This window comes from Macaca nemestrina, chromosome 14, assembly GCF_043159975.1.
Source record: "Macaca nemestrina isolate mMacNem1 chromosome 14, mMacNem.hap1, whole genome shotgun sequence".
Classification (NCBI taxonomy): Eukaryota; Metazoa; Chordata; class Mammalia; order Primates; family Cercopithecidae; genus Macaca; species Macaca nemestrina.
In genome coordinates, this window is record NC_092138.1 from 65,489 (window position 1) to 85,638 (window position 20,150).

Genomic DNA, 20,150 nt, shown 5'->3' on the forward strand with positions numbered 1-20,150 from the left:
CTGCCTACGGACTCATCATCCCAATGGTGGGAGATGAGGGGTTAGAGCCGAGGACCAGGAATCCCTGTGCCTCAGAGGACAGGACGTGCCCAGGTGGGGACTGGGGCTCCACAGCACAGCTCAGGTGTGGGCGCAGACCATGTGTCCAGCCCAGAGCCAGGCCATCCAGCTCCCCCTCCCCACTTCCCCACCAGTGCTGGCTCTTCCATTCCTTCGCCAGGGTCTTACAGCCTTGGGACATCTTTCGGACCTCTGCATCTCCCCAACTCCTCCCCCTGCACCTCCAGGCCCCCAGCCTCAGCTCACATACCCCCCAGACAGGGCACTTTCTCTACTAGAGGCTCATCCAGCTGCTGGGTGCACCTGCTGGGGTGATCCTCCAGGCAGGCGCCACCCAGAAGCACCTGCTTCAGCATCCCCTCTCTGTCCCCAGTGACGGTGCATACCCCAGCCCAGCCCAGCTCAGTGCCCAGGACCCCTGAGGCTCAGATGGACAGATCGCCAGGGGTACATGGAGCTCCCTTCTGCACCCCCCAGGATGGACCCCCCCGGAGAGCATGTGGGTGGGAGTCCCATCTCCAAGATCCAGGCCCACAGGGCTCTTGTCTCAGCCTGGAGGGGACTGGGAGGTAACAGCCCCTCCCCCCAATCAACCACAAGGACACCTAGTTGGGCAGTTCTGTGAGCTGGGTAGGGTCAGCAGGTGGAAGTTGCTGCTGGGGGTTGCTGGGAGGAGAGGCATCCGCTGCCTTTCACGTGGGGCTAACTCAGACCGCTCTTCCCCACCTGCTGAGACCCCTCCAGAGGCCACTGCTGAAGAGGAAAAACACCACTGCCGTTCACTGGGGGAGGTGACAATGTGACTGCAGGCAGTTGCCTGTGGGTGGAGCCTTCTCGGGAATCCTACTTAGCCTGGATGGGGAGAAATCTGGGAGAGGTTGTGTGTGAGCAGGCAGGGCAGGGAGGGCTTCCTGGAGGAGACAGCCTGGCTTCCACCACACAGGCCAAGGCACAGGGGCTGGGACCAGGGAAGGAGGTGTCTGGGCTGGGCCTCTCGCTTTATCTTGAGCTCTGGTTCACCGCGATAAGCTCATTGCTAACTGGGCCCAGCCCTCCCCAGCTCCAAACCTGACTGCCAGGCAGCGAGGATTCTTCTGCCCACCTGGCCACTCCCAGAGACACAGACCCAGACCCTGGAGGGTGGGCCCGAAAGCTTCCAGGACCTTCTCTTCAGTGCAGATTCAGGGGAAATGACACCTCCCATCACCACGGAAGCCACGCTACTTGTCGCAAGCCACCAGTCACGACAGTGATACCCAGGCCCACTCTTATTCTCTGGGGTGCCATTTAAATTTGCCCTGGATGCTGTTACCATGGGGCTTTGACAGCCAGGAGCAGAGGCAGCGGGACACAGCAGCCAAGTCTCACCTGGGGGCTGCAGACAGTTAGTTTCCTGTTCATGTAACTTCTCCAAGCTGCTCCAGGACACCAGGCAGGGGCTGAGGCAATGACCTGCCCAGGGAACACCAAAGAATCATCTCCCTGCAATCACCCCCAGCACAGGGGAAACCTGGAGTGAGGCAGCTGCTGGTGAACGCAAAGGCCCCTGAACTGGGGGAGGTTATTGGGTGGGGACTTCACTCCCTGCCACCCTGGAAACGACAGTCAGGGAGCGGTCAGATGTGTGTGGGTGATGGCTGCAGAGCCCTCCCTGCCTGCTGCAGGGGGATGCAGGGGGTCCAGCACCATCCTGGTCCTGGTCAGCCCCGGGGTCAGCCTCAGCACTGTAGCGAGGAGTCCCCCAGGAGAGCCAGGAACCTTCATGGGAGGTGGGTGGGGGCAAGGTACCCCCATGCTGTGCCCACTCCAGCCCCAGAGGGAGCTGCTGGCGCTGTCCCCCCTTGAGCAGCAGCGCTTCTCTGGACTCTAGGGAAGTAGCCATTAAGAGGCCCAAGAGACAATGGCTCCCTCCATGCAGGCCCCACACTCAGGCTCCCATTATCGCCCAGACCCAGGTGGCGCTGCCCAGCGCTGTTGGGTCCCCATCAGGTGCAGGGCCTCCTTGTCCCACCCTGGAGGTGGTGGCTGATGGAGAGCTGAGTGTGGGGGGTTCCAGGGGAGGGGGTCTGGGAGAAGTGTTTCATCTCTAATGCCAGATGGTGGCACCAGGCTGGGAGGCGCCGAGCTAGGTGCCATCCTGAGCACATGGCAGATTTTAACTCCTTCAGGCCTCATGACAGCCTCACTATCATGTGCATTTTACAGCAGGGAAAACCGAGACCTGAGGGTTCCAGAACCCACTGTGCTCCCACCCCAGGGACAGGTTGATTGAGGGAAGGCTAATGACAGCAGTGATGGACGTCACTCCCAGCTAGAGAGAGGCCAATGCCCCGGCCTGCAAGCTTCATGACTCGGTGCAGAGCCATCCCCTGGGGCTGCTGGGCCAGAACCCTAAGGGCCACCTCATGCTGAATTCCCTGCTGACCTCCAGACTGTCTAACCCCCACCCCTGAGGCCATCTGGACACCAGTGGCTGCTGCTAACCCACAGGCCCCTCTGTGGAGTCCCTGTTGACCTGGCCTGGAGCTCCTACCCATGGTGGAGATCAGCTGTGGCTTGCTCCAGGAAGCCCCTGAGCTCCTGGGGATTGGGAGAGTGACTGGGGGTGATTCAGGCCTCCACAGTGGGCAGGAAGGTGGACACCCACCCTGGACTGTTCTCAGGCCCCTCTCCCCACAGTGGGCCCACACCCCAGCCACCCTGGGCTTCTAGCACAAGGATAAAGAAAGCTACAGCAGCTCTTGCCTGGAAGAGACTGTGGTACGTCCCATCCTCTGCAGTTCAGGGAGGGAGGGGTTGCTAGGGGCTGCTGGCCCGTGGCTGTTACTGACCGGGTCGGGGTGGGAATGGAGAGGACCAGGTCCTGCCATCTGAAGGGTGCAGGTGGGATGTGACCCAGCTGCTGCACCATGGCCCTCTCCCAACCCCAGCCTATCCTAACCCTCAGTGACCCCACATCCTACAGTCAGCACTGTGTTCTGTCCTCTGCGGAATCCAGTGGAGCCTGGACACAGCTGGCCCCCTCCGTGTTGGGGTCACCCTCGGCTGTCCCATGTCGGGGTTCCCTCATCTGCCCCCACGTGCAGTGGTTCCTAGAAATCACTCTCACAGGCATCAGATGCATGGCTCAAGGTCGGCGCCAGTGCCCCTAGTGTAGTACCTGCTGTCCAGCCCACACCAGCCATCCTGGCTGGCTGCAGGGGAGGCAGCGGTAATAGGATCCTCACTCCTTCAGGCCCCCACTCCCCTCTCCCACACAGGCTGGCCGCTGGGCTGGGGCACATGGGTTGCCTGCCTTGCGCTAAAAATGGAACCCCAGACTTTCTGGGATTAGTAATACAATCCTGACCCCCCAGGGCCCTCCCCATTTTCTGGGAACATCCCAAACATCTTCCACAGGAAAAACTAGATACTTGAACCCAGGCATCCAGAAGCCCAAGGTCTGGTGCCCAGGGAGGGAAGGGCTTGCCAAGGCTCCTCCCCCAGTGCCCAGCACCCCTGGGGAGGGGAGGGGGGGCGGGCCACGCAAATGGGAAACCGCTGTACCCCTTGGGCTGGATAGTAGGTGCCAGCATAGATCCCAAATTCTGTAGGGCTTGCACCTGGATAGAGGCCTGGGGCTCCTGGCTGCACAGGGTACTGCTGAACCTGTACCGCTGTACTACATCCCTGTCCAGGGATCCAGCAGGGTAGACATGGGCAGCTGGGCCAGGGCGGGCAGGGGCTGGAGGCTGCACTGCTCGTGGGCTGGGCCCGGCTAGGGTAGAAGTGCTGGCGGGGCTGAGAAGGCGTGTTCATTTGTGTCTCTTGTGGCGTACTGAACACCACCGGTGCTGTCTACCCCGGGGGAAACGCTGGCCGTGGGAGTCCGGGGGATGGGACAGATGGGGGACCTGTGGACTGTGGAGCTTTGTTCATTTCATTTGGTGCCACATCAGGGTGCCCCCAGCACGCCCTCGGTTAAGAATAAGTCCATGGTGCGGCCTACAGGTTCTGGGCATCCGAGGGCCTGGGGGGGAGGCGAGGGGCATCAACCTGGCTCCGCGGGGCCCAAGACCAGCCAGACCGGAAATCCCAGGTCTCGCTGGCACCAGGCTCCCGGATCACGAATGGGGCCAGCTGCTTGGGCCGTGGTGTCCCCACCCGCACCAGGGGCACACAGGGTGTAGGACACGAAGGGCGGGAGTCAGGCCCTAAAAGGAAAGGCGGGCGGCGGCCGTTGAGGAGCCGGTTTCAGGTAAGTGAGGGTCTGCTTGGGGCTCCCCGCCCCCGTGCCCCGCCCCCGTACACCACCCCCGTGCCCCGCGCCCGCCCCCCGTGCCACGCCACGCCCCGCGCCCGCCCCGCCCCACCCCCGTGCCACGCCACGCCCCGCGCCCGCCCCGCCCCACCCCCGTGCCCCGCCCCGCCCCCGTGCCCCGCGCCCGCCCCCCCGTGCCACGCCCCGCGCCCGCCACGCCCCGCCACGCCCCCCCGTGCCACGCCCCCGTGCCACGCCCCGCCCCGCCCCACCCCCGTGCCCCGCCCCGCCCCCGTGCCACGTCCCGCGCCCGCCCCGCCCCGCCACGCCCCGCGCCCGCCCCGCCACGCCACGCCCCGCGCCCGCCACGCCCCGCCCCGCGCCCGCCCCCCGTGCCACGCCCCGCCCCGCCCCGCCCCCCGTGCCCCTCGCAGCTCCAGCAAGGGCCAAAGCAGCGCGTGTCGCTTCCCGGCCGCTAAGCGGGAGGGGGCGGCGGGCCGGGAGCCGCGGTGCGTCCCCTCTGGGCCGCCTCGGGTCAGGCTGGGCGGCATTTCGCGCGACGAACCCGGCGCCCTCCCAGCCCGCGGGGCCTGCGTAGTCCCAGCCCCACCCAGCAGCCGGGCCGGGCACACGTGGGCCGGGAACGGGGCCCTGGCGGGTCAAGGCACCGGGGCGGCGGCGCAGGGTGGCGGGTCCCGGCCCGGATGGCTGCGGATGCGCGGGGAGGGGTGGGGGGCCCTTTTTTAAAACCAGTTTTGGAAAGCTTTGTGGGTGTTATGGATATTAACATTTTATCTTTCAAAGGCATTGAGAAGGTTTCTTTCCCCAGTCTATTTCACCCTTCAACTTTGTTTTTTGAATTTATTTGCCAGAAAATAATTTACAGATATTTTAGGTTGTCAAATAAGTACATTGGAAAAATTCGGGAGATTTCTATCTTGGTTTAAGAGCCCTTCTTTGTCTCAAGTTAATTTAAAAATATATTCTTCTAAATTCTCTTTCAAGATACATACTGGTTTTTATGTTTAATACATTTTATCCATTTATTTGGGGGTTATGTGGGGAGTAGGAGTCCACCTTCTCTACTTGCAGGAAAATAGCCAGTTGTGCCAGGACCATTTACTAAATAAACTTTTGCAATTTCATAGCTTTAGGTAATTTCTCTATGGATAGTTTATCTTCCCCCTCACCCCCCCGCCTTTTGTTTGTTTGTTTTGAAACGGAGCCTCGCTCTGTCGCCAGGCTGGAGTGCAATGGCGCGATCTGTGCTCACTGCAACCTCCGCCTCCCGGTTCAAGCGATTCTCCTGCCTCTGCCTCCCGAGTAGCTGGGACTACAGGCACCCATCACCACACCCAGCTAATTTTTGTATTTTTGGTAGAGACGGGGTTTCACCATGTTGGCCAGGATGGTCTCCATCTTTTGACCTCGTGATCGCCTGCCTCAGCCTTCCAAAGTGCTGGAATTACAGGCGTGAGCCTCCGCGCCTGGCGTATCTTTTTCCTCTTAACTTGTGGGATTCTCGCTGCTCATTTTTGTCATATGTTGCAAATATTTTCTCCTCACCTATCAATTGTCTTTTAACTTTGTGTTGTGTTGTTTTTACTTTGATGTAGTTACATCTGGCTTTCCTGTATATCCTTTGCTCTGTGTATTTTGGTCCCATTTAAGGTCATAAATATGCTCCCCTGTATCTTTTGTAACAGCTTGATACTTTTATTGCTTACTTCTATAATCCATCTGGAATCTACTTTAGGGTCAAGCTTTATTTATTTTCCCAAATGACTAGCTAGTAACCTTCACACCAGTCATTCTTTCTCACTGATTTGAAACAGCTTTTTTTTTTTTTTTTTTTTTTTTGAGGCGGAGTCTCGCTCTGTTTCCAGGCTGGAGTGTAGTGGCGCGATCTCGGCTCACTGTAACCTCCGCCTCCCGGGTTTGAGCTATTCTCCTGCCTCAGCCTCCTGAATAGCTGAGACTACAGGTGCATGCCACCACGCCCAGCTAATTTTTGTATGTTTAGTAGAGATGAGGTTTCAACATGTTGGCCAGGATGGTCTCGATCTCTTGACCTCATGACCCACCCGCCTCAGCCTCCCAAAGTGCTGGGATTACAGGCTTGAACCACTGCGCCCAACCAGCTTGTCTTCTTTTTAAAACGTGCCTATTAACATGGCCTCATGGCTTTTTCTTCTTTTGATGTGTTAATGGGTCCACCTCCCAGTTGCTGGAGCCCATCTGCCCAAGGTACAGTTGGAGTCCACCTCTTCCCTGAATGCTCCCAGGTTCCCAGTGGAGCCAGACCTGCAGAGTGAAGTCCTCAGGAATCCTTGAAAATGGAAAGAACAATTGGATTTCTTCTGAGACAGATGCCACCATTTAAACTGGAAAGGCAGTCCATCAGGAGAGAATGAGTAACCAAGCGGAAGGCGTTCTCAGGTCACTCAGGCAGAGCCCAGCGGATGGTCTTTGTGGACCCTGCCTGTGGAAGGGTCACCAAGGCACCATTCCACGAATGCCTTCAAACTGTTGATAAGTAGCCTCTGAGAATGGCTACTCCCAGCCATCTCCCCTAGTTCCAGCCTCTCCCCTAGTCCCCGCCTCTCCCCTAGTCCCAGCCTCTCCCCTACTCCCACCCATCTCCCCTAGTCCCAGCCTCTCCCCTAGTTCCAACCTCTCCCCTAGTCCCAGCCTCTCCCCTAGTTCCCTGTTCTTGGCTTTGATATGCAGGGACCCACAGTCTCAGCTTTAAGAACACATAGGAAGGGCCCATCGATCTTTCCCTGAGCATCCACCACATACATCAAACCAAGGAGGCCGGGGTTGAAGGTGCTGCCTCTCAGCTCTGCTTCCAGCAAGGCCTTCTCCTTCCGGGTGTGTCATCTTGAGACTACATGGGGCAAACTCACTAAATCAAGGTATTCTAAAGATATTTCAAAGTGAGGATTTCAGTTTTGATCGATAGTATATAAGTTTCAGATCAAGTGCCGAAGAAAGTATTAAGAGCCCATTGATTAGAATCAGAATTCTTCCTAGAACAAAGCAAATCTTTGTTCCTTTTTGGGCAGGTGAAAATGTTTTGGTTGTGTAATAAGATTTTGCTGCATCTGCTAAAGCTGCCAAGCCATGCTGGACTGAGGAACGATGCTGCGTACAGAACGACGCCCCACCCTGCCCGAGCTAAAGTGGGAAAGGAGAGCCTTGTTTCCTCCAGAGCCTTGCCTGGTCCCACCCCCCACTGCCTTCCCCTCACCTAATGAATTACTGGAATAGATTTTTCCGTGTTGAATCATTCTTGAATTTCTAGGTAAAGCCTGACTTTCTCCTGATGCATCTTTGCTTTAAATACTTCTGGATTTGATTTGATTTGATTTGTCCATCTTTCATGAATGTCTTTCTTAGCCTCCAGATCCATAGATATTCAGAGCAATTCTTCCTAAAACAAGATGAGATTTCAGATGCATAAGCCACCCCCTCCCCAGTCTTGACATAATTTGGACAAGTGACGAGTCATTTAACCAGTGTACACCAGTTAGTCCCTAGAATAGATTAAAACGTTTCCCCAAAAACTGAAAATGCAAGGGGAAGAGGTTGAGAAAAGTAGTTAATTTCTAAATATTGACTCTATTTAGTTTCTGGCTTTGACATTAAGTGACCCCATTTTCCACTCAAACTGTGACTGGTCATCCAAGTTGTAGACTCCTAAAATAGGCTCAGTCAGAAATTTCAGAATTTAATTGCCATGAGATTTCTAACTCAAGTTTATCCAAAATAAGACACAAATACTCTTCTAAGACATTAAGTTGGAAATTTACATGTGAGGGAGGTAATCACTACAGGATAAGACACTAGGTTCAAATTTCAAGCCAACCAAGACAAATCCTTTTTTGTTGTTGTTGTTTTTTTTTTTTTTTTTTTTTTTTTTTGAGATGGAGTCTCACTCTGTCACCCAGGCTGGAGTACAGTGGCACGATCTCGGCTCACTGCAAGCTCCGCCTCTCGGGTTCACACCATTCTCCTGCCTCAGCCTCCCAAGTAGCTGGGACTACAGGTGCCCACCACCTCGCCCAGCTAGTTTTTTGTATTTTTAGTAGAGACGGGGTTTCACCGTGTTAGCCAGGATGGTCTCAATCTCCTGACCTTGTGATCCGCCCGCCTCGGCCTCCCAAAGTGCTGGGATTACAGGCGTGAGCCACCGCGCCCGGCTGACAATTTCTTAACTAATCTGTGTGCTCTTTGCCCCCAAGCATACAGCCACCAACTATGTGGGTTGACAGACTTAGAATTATAACCATATTTGCTGCTGTTTCTGACAGAAGACAAGCCAAAGTCGCTCTTTCCACGTGTGGGTTTTTATTTCTAGTCCTTCACATTGACCACAGAATCGCCTGTGGCTTCCAAACCTGTCACAAGCAGTTTGTTGTTGCTCTTCTGTATGTGATTAAGTGGATTTACCTTTTGTATACTCATCGCTACCATCTCTGTTTATCATCCATTTAGGGACCCTAGACAAGGTACCAGATGAAGAGGGCATGTGGGGTGAAGCTCACTGGCTGCCTGCCTGATTTTTCTGCACACAGGTGAGATATTCCTGCACATCCTCTGGGGACCCCAGAATGAGGGGGACTCGCTGGTGAATTGCCTCGGGTTTCACGTCCAGTACAGGCTGGGTCCCCGTGGTTGCCAAGCCTCCTGCCTGCTCAATGATGTAGGCCACGGGATTGCATTCATACAGGAGCCGGAGCTGTGGAGGAACAGAGGCAGGTGAATAAACTCTGCAAGTGGCCAAATGTCCTGAGCCATGCCCCTAAAGTTGGGGGAGCAGCTTGCACTGTGGAGCTTCCATCTGGCTAGCATGAGTGCACCATGCCCCTCACAAGAGAGGGCCCGAGCTTTAGAGCCTACAGCAGGCCAGATGCATCAGATGGCACTCATCCAGAAGCCTTGGGGCCCCTCTGCCCAGGTGGCTGAGCCAGGTATCTGCCCATCCTGTGATCCTTGTGCTTACCAGGGAGCTGCCTCTTGACTTGGAGATATGAGATCTAGGCTCCTATTTCTCGGTTCAACAAGGGCAAACTGATGCTGCAGACCTGGGTGGAAGCCTTTGTATGTGAGACCTCAAGGCTGGTAAAGAGTCAAGCTTGGATGGGACAGTAAGGTCACCTTGAGCATGCCGGATCGCCTCTCTGGGGACAGCCACAGTGGCTGGGATTGTGTGGAGGAACTCCACATCTTAAGCTTTGACTTTTCTAACTAGTTTGCTGGTGTTTCAACGGTCTTGTCTTTTGCCCCTTTAGACTAAGTGAAATCCCATCGTTTGCATCCTGTACTTCCCCTCTGGTACCACTCATCCCACTGAGGCCTCTTTAGTGCCTGGCTTCCTCCCTAGGCTGCTGTCCATCCTAGCTGGTCCCTGTACTATCTCCACTCTCAGTAGTGCCTGACACATTGAAAGTGTTGGCTCCTGTCTGTAATCCCAGCATTTTGGGAGGCCAAGGCAAAAGGATCACTTGAGTCCAGGAAGTTGAGACCCCATTTGAGATAGTGAGACCCCATCTCTACAAAAAATTTAAAAATTAACCAGGTGTGGTAGTGCACACCTGTGATCCCAGCTATTCAGGAAGCTGAAGTGGGAAGATCAACTGAGCCCCGGAGTTCAAGGCCGCAGTGAGCTGTGATCACACTACTGCCCTCCAGTCTAGGAGACAGAGTGAGAGCCTGTCTCAAAAAAAAAAGGAAGTGTCCAAGCAAGGCCACTGTGTTTCCTGCACTAGGAGTCCCAGCCGAGGGCAGAAATTGGGTTGAAATCAGCCTGTGCCCTGCTTGCCAGTCTCTGCACAAGACCCCGGGCTGAGCCTGTTCGGAGGAAGGAAGGACCTTCTCTAACCCTCCTGCAGGCACGTGAGAACTGGCAGGAGGCTGCCTCTGTCCTGTGAGTACGCGGTGAATTGAAATGAATGGGGTTGGATTGAATGGACCTTTTAGGTCTATTTCTGTGATGACGTCATGATACCCCCGGCCTGACGCACGACACACACCCCCATCACCTTAGATTCAGGGTGTCGTTCTGGCCGAAGGCCCTGCTGCTGTGCATGACTCAGTATCATCTTCTCCTTTCTCCACATCAGTGCAACCTGTGACTTCCCAGAAGTTCATTCTCCACTATCACCTTACAAAATGGTTGACCCAGCTGTGTGCAGCCTTTCCTTACCATTCTTTTCTTCCAGTCCGTTTTGGTGATACGTTTAAACTACTTTCAGAAACAGTCATATATTATGGTGAATTTTTTCTATGGTTCTATTATATATTTATATGTTATTACATTATTATATATTATATATTTATATATTATATGTTATATATTTTTTCTATTGTATGTATTATATATATTAAGGAGAGAAACGCGATATATTTGGTCTAGGCTGGAGATCCAGGCATTCAAGAGAAAGTAGGTGAAGACTCCGTGGGGGTATTTATGCCATTTTGGTCAGACAGTGTAAGATGCCCTCACCCTAGACCTCTGGCTCTTAAAGTAATGGGTGCCCAGAAGGGTGTAAAAAAGTTGTGGTGCATGCGGGCTGTCTGGGGGCAGATAGTTCTGTCCTTCATCACCCACAGGAGGGACACGGGAGGCCACGCTGTCCAGGACAGTCTAGCCAAGGAGACCCTCACCTTGACAGCCTGTAGCGCTCAGCATTTTTCTCCCCTTTTATGGGGGGGATTTGGGGTATCAGACAATAAAGTCTCAGACTGTAATCAATTACCCTGTTGATTCAAATACTTTAACCAAAAAAAGCTCAGCCTTAGTACATAATGTGCTTGTCTTGGAGCCAAGTTACTTTTGCTCTGACCTCAGATGCCCCTGTTGTAAGAAATTCAATACCAAAATGCCCAGGACTTCATGGCACCTTGGCCTGCAGGCCATGTGACATGTGACCTGTACTTTTTTTTTTTTTTTGAGACCGAGTCTCACTTTATCGCCCAGGCTGGAGTGCAGTGGCACGATCTCGGCTCACTGCAAGCTCCACCTCCCAGGTTCAAGCCATTCTCCTGCCTCAGCCTCCCGAGTACCTGGGACTACAGGCGCCGCCACCACGCCCAGCTAATTTTTTTTTTTTTTTTTTTTTTTTTTTTGAGACAAACTCTCGCCCTGTCTCCCAGGCTGGAGTGCAGTGGCGTGATCTCAGCTCACTGCAACCTCCACCTCCCAGGTTCAAGCGATTCTCCTGCCTCAGCCTCCCGAGTAGCTGTGATTACAGGCATGTGCTACCATGCCCAGCTAATTTTTTTATTATCATTATTTTCAGTAGAGACGGGGTTTCACCATGTTAGCCGGGATGGTCTGGATCTCCTGACCTCGTGGTCTGCCTGCCTCGGCCTCCCAAAGTGCTGGGATTACAGGCGTGAGCCACCACACCCGACCATGACCTGTACTTTCTCTGCAATTAAATCTACACAGCTATACAGATGCAGGCACACACAGCATAGGAATGTGCACATGCACGCACAGACACACACACAGAGGTGGGCACAGGGACCATGACAGCAGAAACGCAGAGATCAGGATCCAACAGAAGTTTCAGAATGGGTGGTGGTTATGCACAGCAAACGCAGATCTATCTATGGAGTGACGTGTGCTTACAGGATATGAGTATGTGATCCCATGTGGGTATTTTCTGACTCAGTAGTAATTGATCTTTATGTTCTCCCCAGTGTAACTGAGTAAGTGACCAGAGTGGTCCTAAGAATTTCCACATCTTGGCCGGGCACAGTGGCTCACGCCTGTAATCTCAGCACTTTGGGAGGCCAAGGCGGGCAGATCATGAGGTCAGGAGATCGAGACCATCCTGGCTAACATGGTGAAACCCCATCTCTACTAAAAGTACAAAACATTAGCCTGGCGTGGTGGCGGCACCTGTAGTCCCAGCTACTCGGGAGGCTGAGGCAGGAGAATGGCGTGAAACCGGGAGGTGGAGCTTACAGTGAGCCGAGATCACGCCCCTGCACTCCAGCCTGGACAACAGAGCAAAACTCTGTCCTCCCCCCCAAAAAAAACAAAAAAGAATTTCCATGTCTTCTACTTGCCTCACTTAGTCCTCCGTGGCGCTTAGCTTCCCTTCAGCGCCTCTTCTGCAGGCTTATCAGTGTTCTTAGCTCAGTGGGTGAACACACTCGGGCTAGGCACTCACACGGAGAGAAACACCTGATACACCAACCTATTAGAGTCTCTCTGGCTTCAGTGTGCTGTGTTAGATCTCTCAGCATGGCTTTGATTCTTAGCATTCGAATAACTCAAATCTCAAGGTGACTCTGAGAGACAGAAAAATGTGTTGCTGGTTGTTGGTGTGTCAGAGAAAACAGAGGCCTTTATTTGATTTGACTACTTACCTACTATTTCTGTGATCGGCTAAAATTCAGATGCATTTTTATGGGAGGTTCTATGCAAGACAGCTGGATCATAAGATTCTCACTTGATAATACAAGTATTTTCAGTTTTGCATCATTAAATTGCAATTAGACCTTCCAGGAACTACCTTTCCAGATATATTGGCTGAGTTCTGAGCAGAAGTTCTTATTCTAGGGTTTGGAAATTCTCTAGGGGATATTTGGGTGAACCCCAGGGCATCAGTGAACCCCCTCAATGTGTAATGCGCCACCACGCATGTAAACGTGTATGTAATGTGTACATTTACATGCATTTGTTCTGGGAAGTGTGTTGATAAGTTTTTATTAGGCTCCTTATGGGGTCCATGCTACCAAATCAGCTGGTGCTGAAGCTAAAAGTCAGATGTAGCCTGTGGAGAGAGAGACACACAGCAGGCTTCCGGTGAATGGTGGGTGGGAGGCTGGAGGGGGTAAGACCAGTGAGAATCACCAGTCACATAACGTCAGCCTGTTTGCCTCCTTCTTCAAACCTCCCACAGCCTGGAGACTCACTCAAGGGAAATACAGCTCCCTGTATTTTTCCTCCCCTGCCCGTCTTCACACAGACATGCCATGAAGCAGTGCAGTAGCCAAACAGCAGGCGTGAGGGGAGGGAGCTCCCCTCCTCCCTGACCCGATGCACAGCCGGTGGACAAGGGAGAATTACCTTGCCCTTAGGGCTCTTCTGGTTGGCTGGGTACAGGAAGATTCCTCCATAGACCAGGGTGCGGTGCACGTCAGCCACCATGGAGCCCACGTACCTGGCCCCATAGGGAGCACTGCCATCCTAGAAGACAGAAAGAGAAGAGACAAGATCCAGTGGCTTTCAGAATTAGCTAGCACCTACTCGCGGTCACAAGTCCAGTTGGTGTGACCTCTGCCTTCTTGATCCCCTGTCCTCCACCTACTAGTGTAGGAATTGAAAAGATTATATAATTGTGCATTTCATTCGTGATGAGCTCCTCAAACCTTATTGTGTGACTGGACTTACCAAATGTAGGGCTGCTTAAAGGATGAGACAATATCCTGCAGCAATCTTAAAAGAGCCTCTAAACAAACAAACAGAAAGAAAAAGGAAGTCGCCCATCCCACATGCACTGCCACCTACAGGCTCAAAATAAAGGGATGGAAGCCAGACATATAGAAAACAGAAAAAAGCAGGGTCTGCAATCTTAATTTCAGAAAAAATAGACTTTAAACCAATAAAGTTCAAAAAAGACAAAGAAGGATATTACATAATTGTAAAGGCCTCAATTCAACAAGAAGGCCTAACTATCCTAAATGATATGCACCCAACACAGGGGCACTCAGATTCATAAAGCAAGCTCTTAGACTCCCACACAATCATAGTGGGAGACTTCAACACCCCACTGACAGTGATCACTGAAGTAGAAAATTAACGAAGACACTCAAGACCTCAAATCAACACTAGACCGAATGAATCTGTTACACATCTGTAGAACTATATCTACAGAACATCTATAGAATAGAAAGCTATAGAACTCTCCACCCAAAACCAGCAAAATATACGTTCTTTTCATCACACATAGCACATACACTAAAATTGAACACACCCTCAGACATAAAACAATCCTCAGCAAATGCAAAAGAACTGAACTTATACCAGCCACTCTCCAACCACAGCTCAATAAAAATTGAAATCGAGACTAAGAAAATCACTCAAACTATACAATTACATGAAAATTAAACAACTTGCTCCTGAATGACTTTTGGATAAATAACGAAATTAAGGCAGAAATCAAGGGATTCTTTGAAACTGGTGAGAACAAAGATAAAATAACCAGAATTTCTGGGACACAGCTAAGGCAGTGTTAAGAGGAAAATTTATAGCACTAAATTCCCACATCAAAAAGTTAAAAAGATCTCAGATTAACAACCTAATAGCACAACCAAAAGAACTAGAGATATAAGAGCAAACCAGCCCCAAAGCTAGCAAAAGACAAGAAATAATCAAAATCAGAGCTGAACTGAAGGAGACTCACACACACACACACACACACACACACAATTCATGGCTGGGCCCTGTGACTCATGCCTGTAATCCCAGCACTTTGGGAGGCCAAGGTAGGTGGATCACCTGAGGTCAGGAGTTCGAGACCAGCCCAACCAACATGGTGAAATCCCATCTCTACTAAAAATACAAAAATTAGACAGGTGTGGTGGTGTGTGTCTGTAATCCCAGCTCTTCGGGAGGCTGAGGCAGGAGAATTGCTTGAACCTGGGAGGCAGAGGTTGCAGTGAGCCGAGATTGCACCACTGCACTCCAGCCTAGGCGACAGTGTGAGACTCCATCAAAAAAAAAAAAAAAAAATCAAAAGATCAATGAATCTAGGAGTTTGTTTTTTGAAAAAAAAAAAAAGAAACTAATAAGAGATAGACTGCTCACTAGATTAATAGAGAAAAATAGAGAGACGATCCAAATAAATTCAACTAGAAATACCAAAGGGGATATTACCCACTGACACCACAGAAATACAAACCATCAGAGACTACTGTGAACACCTCTATGTACTCACACTAGAAAATCTAGAAGAAATGGAAAAATCCTGGACACATACACTCTCCTACAACAGCCAGGAAGAAACTGAATCCCTGAACAGACCAATAACAAACGCCAAAATTAAATCAGTAAAAATAGCCTATCATCCAAAAAAAGCCTATAACCAGAGAGATTCAGAGCCGAATTCTACAAGATACATAAAGAGCTGATACCATTTCCACTGAAACTGTTCCAAAAAAATTGAAGAGGAAAGACTCCTCCTCAACTCATTCTATAAGGCCAACATCATTCTGATACCAAAACCTGGCAGACACACACACACACACACACACACACTTCAGGCCAATATTCTTGATGAATATTGATGCAAAAATCCTCATCAAAATACACAGCAGCAGCACCTTATAAAGCTTATCCACCACAATCAAGTAGGCTTTATCCCTGGGATGCAAGGTTGGGTCAACATACACAAATCAATAAATGTGATTCATCACATAAAATGAACTAAAGACAAAAACCACTTGATTATCTCAATAAATGCAGAAAAAGGCTTTCAATGAAATTCAACACCTCTTCATGTTACAAACTCTCAACAAACTAGGTATTGAATGAACATACCTCAAAATAATAAGCTCCATCTATGACAAACCCACAGCCAACATTATGCTGAATGGGCAAAAGCTGGAAGCACTCCCCTTGAAAACTGGCACAAGAAAAGGATGCCCTCTCCCACCACTCCTATTCAGCATAGTATTGGAAGTTAGGGTCAGAACAATCACGCAAAAGAAATAAGTAAAGGGCATCCAAATAGGAAAATAGGAAGTCAAACTATCTCTCTTAGCAGATGACATGATTGTATAACTAGAAAACCCCACAGTATTGGTCGGCTGGGCGTGGTGGTTCACACCTGTAATCCCAGCACTTTGGGAGGCCAAGGTGGGCAGATCACGAGGTCAGGAGATTGAGACCATCCTGGCTAACACAGTGTAACTCCGTCTCTACTAAAAATACAAAAAATTAGCCGGGTGTGGTGGCAGGCACCTGTAGCCCCAGCTACTCGAGAGGCTGAGGCAGGAGAATGGCGTGAACCTGGGAGGTGGAGCTTGCAGTGAGCTGAGAGTGGAGCTTGCCACTGCACTCCAGCCTGGGCAACAGAGTGAGACTCTGTCTCAAAAAAAAAAAAAAAAAAAAAAAAAAGGAAAGAAAAAATGAAAACCCCATAGTCTTGGTCCAAAAGCTCCTTAAGCTGATAAACAACTTCAGCAGAGTTTCAAGATACGAAATGAACATACAAAAAAATCATTAGCATCCCTACACCAAAAACAGCAAGGCCAAGAGCCAAATCAGGAACATAATCCCTTTCACAATTGCCACAAAAATAATAAAATCCCTAGGAATAGAACTAGCCATGGAGGTAAAAGAGTTCTATAATAAAAGCTACAAAACATTGCTCAAAGAAATCAGAGATGACACAAACAAATGGAAAAACATTCCATGCTTATGGATATAAAGGATCAATATTGTTAAAATGGGCATACTACCCAAAGCAACTTACAGATTCAGTGCTGTTCCTATTAAACTACCAATGACATTTTTCACAGAACTCGAAAAAGACTTTTAAAATTCATATGGAACCATAAAGAGACAGAATAGCCAAGGCAATCCTAAGCAAAAAGAACAAAGCTGGAGGTATCACATTACTTGACTTCAAACTATATTACAGGGCTACAGTAACCAAAACAGCATGGCACTGGTACAAAAACAGATAAATAGACCAATGTAACATAATAGAGAATCCAGAAATAAGGTCATACACCTACAATCATTTGACCTTCAACAAAGCTGACAAAAACAAGCAATGAGGAAATGACTTCCTATTCAATAAATGGTGCTGAGATAACTAGCTAGCCATATGCAGAAGGCTGAAACTAACTCAAGATGGATTAAAAACTTAATGTGAAACCCAAAACCATAAAAACCCTGGAAGACAACCTAGGCAATACCATTCTGGATGTAGGCATGGGCAAAGAATTCATGACAAAGACACCAAAAGCAATTGCAATGAAAACAAAAATTGCCAAATGAGATCTAATTAAACTAAAGAGCTTCTGCACAGCAAAAGAAACTGTCAATAAACAGACAACCCACAGGATGGGAGAAAATTTCTACAAACTATACATCTGAGAAAAGTCTAATATCCAGCACCTATAAGGAGCTTAAATATATAAGGAAAAAAAACATTAAAAAATGGGTAAAGGACATGAACAGACACTTTTCAAAAGAAGACACACCCAGCCTGGCCAATATGGTGAAACCCCATCTCTACTAAAGATACAAACATTAGCTGGGCATGGTGGCGTGTGCCTGTAGTCCCAGCTACTTGGGAGGCTGAGGCAGAAGAATCACTTGAACCCGGGAGGCGGAGGTTGCAGTGAGCTGAGATCGCGCCACTGCACTCCAGCCTGGGCGACAGAGAGAGACTCCATCTCAAAAAAGAAAAAAAAAAAAAGAAGACGATGACGACATACATGCAGTCAAAAAGCATATGAAAAAAGCTCAATATCATTGCTCATTAGAGAAATGCAAATCAAAACCACAATGAGATACCATCTCACACCAGTCAGAATGACAATTATTTAAAAATCAAAATGTAACAGAGGCTGGCGAGGTTGCAGAGAAAAGGGAATGTTTATGCATTGTTGGTGGGAGTGTAAATCAGTTCAACCATTGTGGAAAGCAGTGTAATGATCTCTCAAACAGCTAAAAGCAGCCATCCCATTTGACCCAGCCGTCCCATGACTGGGTATATACCCAAAGGAATAGAAATCATTCTATTGTAAAGACACATGCACGTGTATGTTCACTGCAACACTATTCACAATAGCAAAGACATGGAATCAACCTAGATGCCCATTAGTGGTGGACTGGATAAAGAAAATGTGCTACATATACTCAATGGAATACTATGCAGCCATAAAGAAGAATGACATCATGTTTTTGCAGGAACATGGGTGGAGCTGAAGGCCTAATTATCTTAAGTAAACTAACACAGAAACAGGAAACCAGATGCTACATGTTCTCACTTATAAGTAGGAGCTAAATGATGAGAAACACATGGACACAAAGAAGGAAACAACAGGCACTGGGGCCTACTTGAGGGTGGAGGGAGGGAGGAAGGGGAGGAGCAGAAAAGACAAGTATTGGATACCAGGTTTAGTACCTGGGGGACCAAACAATCTGTACAACAAAACCCCCATGACACGAGTTTACTTATATAACAAACCTGCACAACTACCCCTGAATCCAAAATAAAAGTGTGGAAAATAAAATCACACCTGCATCACAGGAATGTGTTCTGGTGTCTAAACCCCTGTAGGATGAATATAGTTAACAATAATATCTGACATTTTCAAAAAGCTAGAAGGAGGATATTGAATGTTCCCAGCACAAAGAAATAATAAATGTTTGAGATGATGGATTGCCTAATTATACTGATCTGATCACTGTACATTATATATAATGAAACATCACTATGTATCCCATAAATATGTACAATTATTATATGTCAATTAAAAATAAAACAATGGGCCAGGCGTGGTGGCTCACACCTGTAATCCCAGCACTTTGGGAGGCCAAGACAGGTGGATCACCTGTGGTCAGGCGTTCAAGACCAGCCTGACCAACATGGTGAAATCCCATCTCTACTAAAAATACAAAAATAGTGGCAGAAGCCTGCAATCCCAGCTACTTGGGAGGCTGAGGCAGGAGAATCGCTTGAACCGGGGAGGCGGAGGTTGTGGTGAGCCGAGATCGCGCCATTGCACTTCAGTCTTGGCAACAAGAGGGAAACTCCATCTCAAAATAAAAATAAATACATACATGAATAAAATAAAATTAAATAAATAAAATGATGACAATTTTAATGATTAGTCACCTCCTTCATAATTCATGGTCATCATCTTTTTTAGTAACTCCAACTTTATGGCTCACACTTGGCACTGTACCAACAGGTGGAATTTGTGAAAAATGTAAGGAAATATTTCTGCTAATTAGGCGAGTCCAATGCTCTAGCAATTGTTTAAAATGAAAACGAATGCAAAACAAACTACCAGAGCCCTGAAGCAGTGTTTCTCATTCATTTCCTCCACAATAAGCAGATTCCTGAGAACAGCCTGATTCATATTCCTCTTCCCTTCCAGATACGGAATTGGGTGCTCTGCAGCTGGGCTTCTGTCCTGTCCACACCCAGCAGGTGCACAGGAAGAGGAACCGGGGTGGAGGAGGCAGAAACTCCACAGCCAGCAGGGAGGCGCTGTCTCCCCTGAGGTTAGGCAGCCCTGAACCACGCACCTGTGTGTAGGGGTGAGGATTCTTCCCCACTTGATTGTTTCCAAGCAGGCTCCCGTTGTGGTTAAGGGCATGGGTTGACAGCCAGAATGCTTGGGTTCGAATCCTGGCTCAGCCACTTACCTTGGGTAAGTAATTGAACTACTCTGTGCCTCAGCTTCCCCATCTGTACCTGCCTCCAAGAGTTGTTATGAGATAAAAGGAGCTATTACACGTAAAACACTAAAATAGGGCTTACGACATGTTAATCACCCAATACATGTTAGCTATTATTATTATCACCTTGAAACACCCCCAAATCGTAATTACAATGAATATCATCATATTCTGTTATCTTCTAGTTGCATGCCGTGAAACCACATTTAGGCAAAAATTACCAAGTCTTCTCCTATTTTAGATACTTAACACTCTATCAGACCCGAGGTGAAGCACCTTGGCCTGACTTGAGCGTGAAGACTGAAGTGAGGTTCCAGAATTCTGTTTTACCAGAAATAATGCCTTCATATCTTTTTTTTTTTTTTTTTTGAGACAGAGTCTTGCTCTGTTGCCCATACTGGA

The 20,150-nt window shown here is 49.5% G+C and overlaps 1 protein-coding gene across 1 annotated transcript in view; it reads right to left on the reverse strand.

Moving 5' to 3' along the window:
* Positions 1-8,636: 8,636 nt before the first annotated feature.
* Positions 8,637-20,150, reverse strand: part of LOC105498948 (fructose-bisphosphatase 2) — a 36,504-nt gene continuing 24,990 nt past the window's right edge. The window contains exons 6-7 of the mRNA XM_011771349.3: positions 13,392-13,511; positions 8,637-9,044 (exon numbers count right to left, since the gene is read on the reverse strand). Coding sequence (XP_011769651.1) covers positions 8,847-9,044; positions 13,392-13,511 — 318 coding nt within the window. The 3' untranslated portion in view covers positions 8,637-8,846. The remainder of the gene's footprint in view (positions 9,045-13,391; positions 13,512-20,150) is intronic.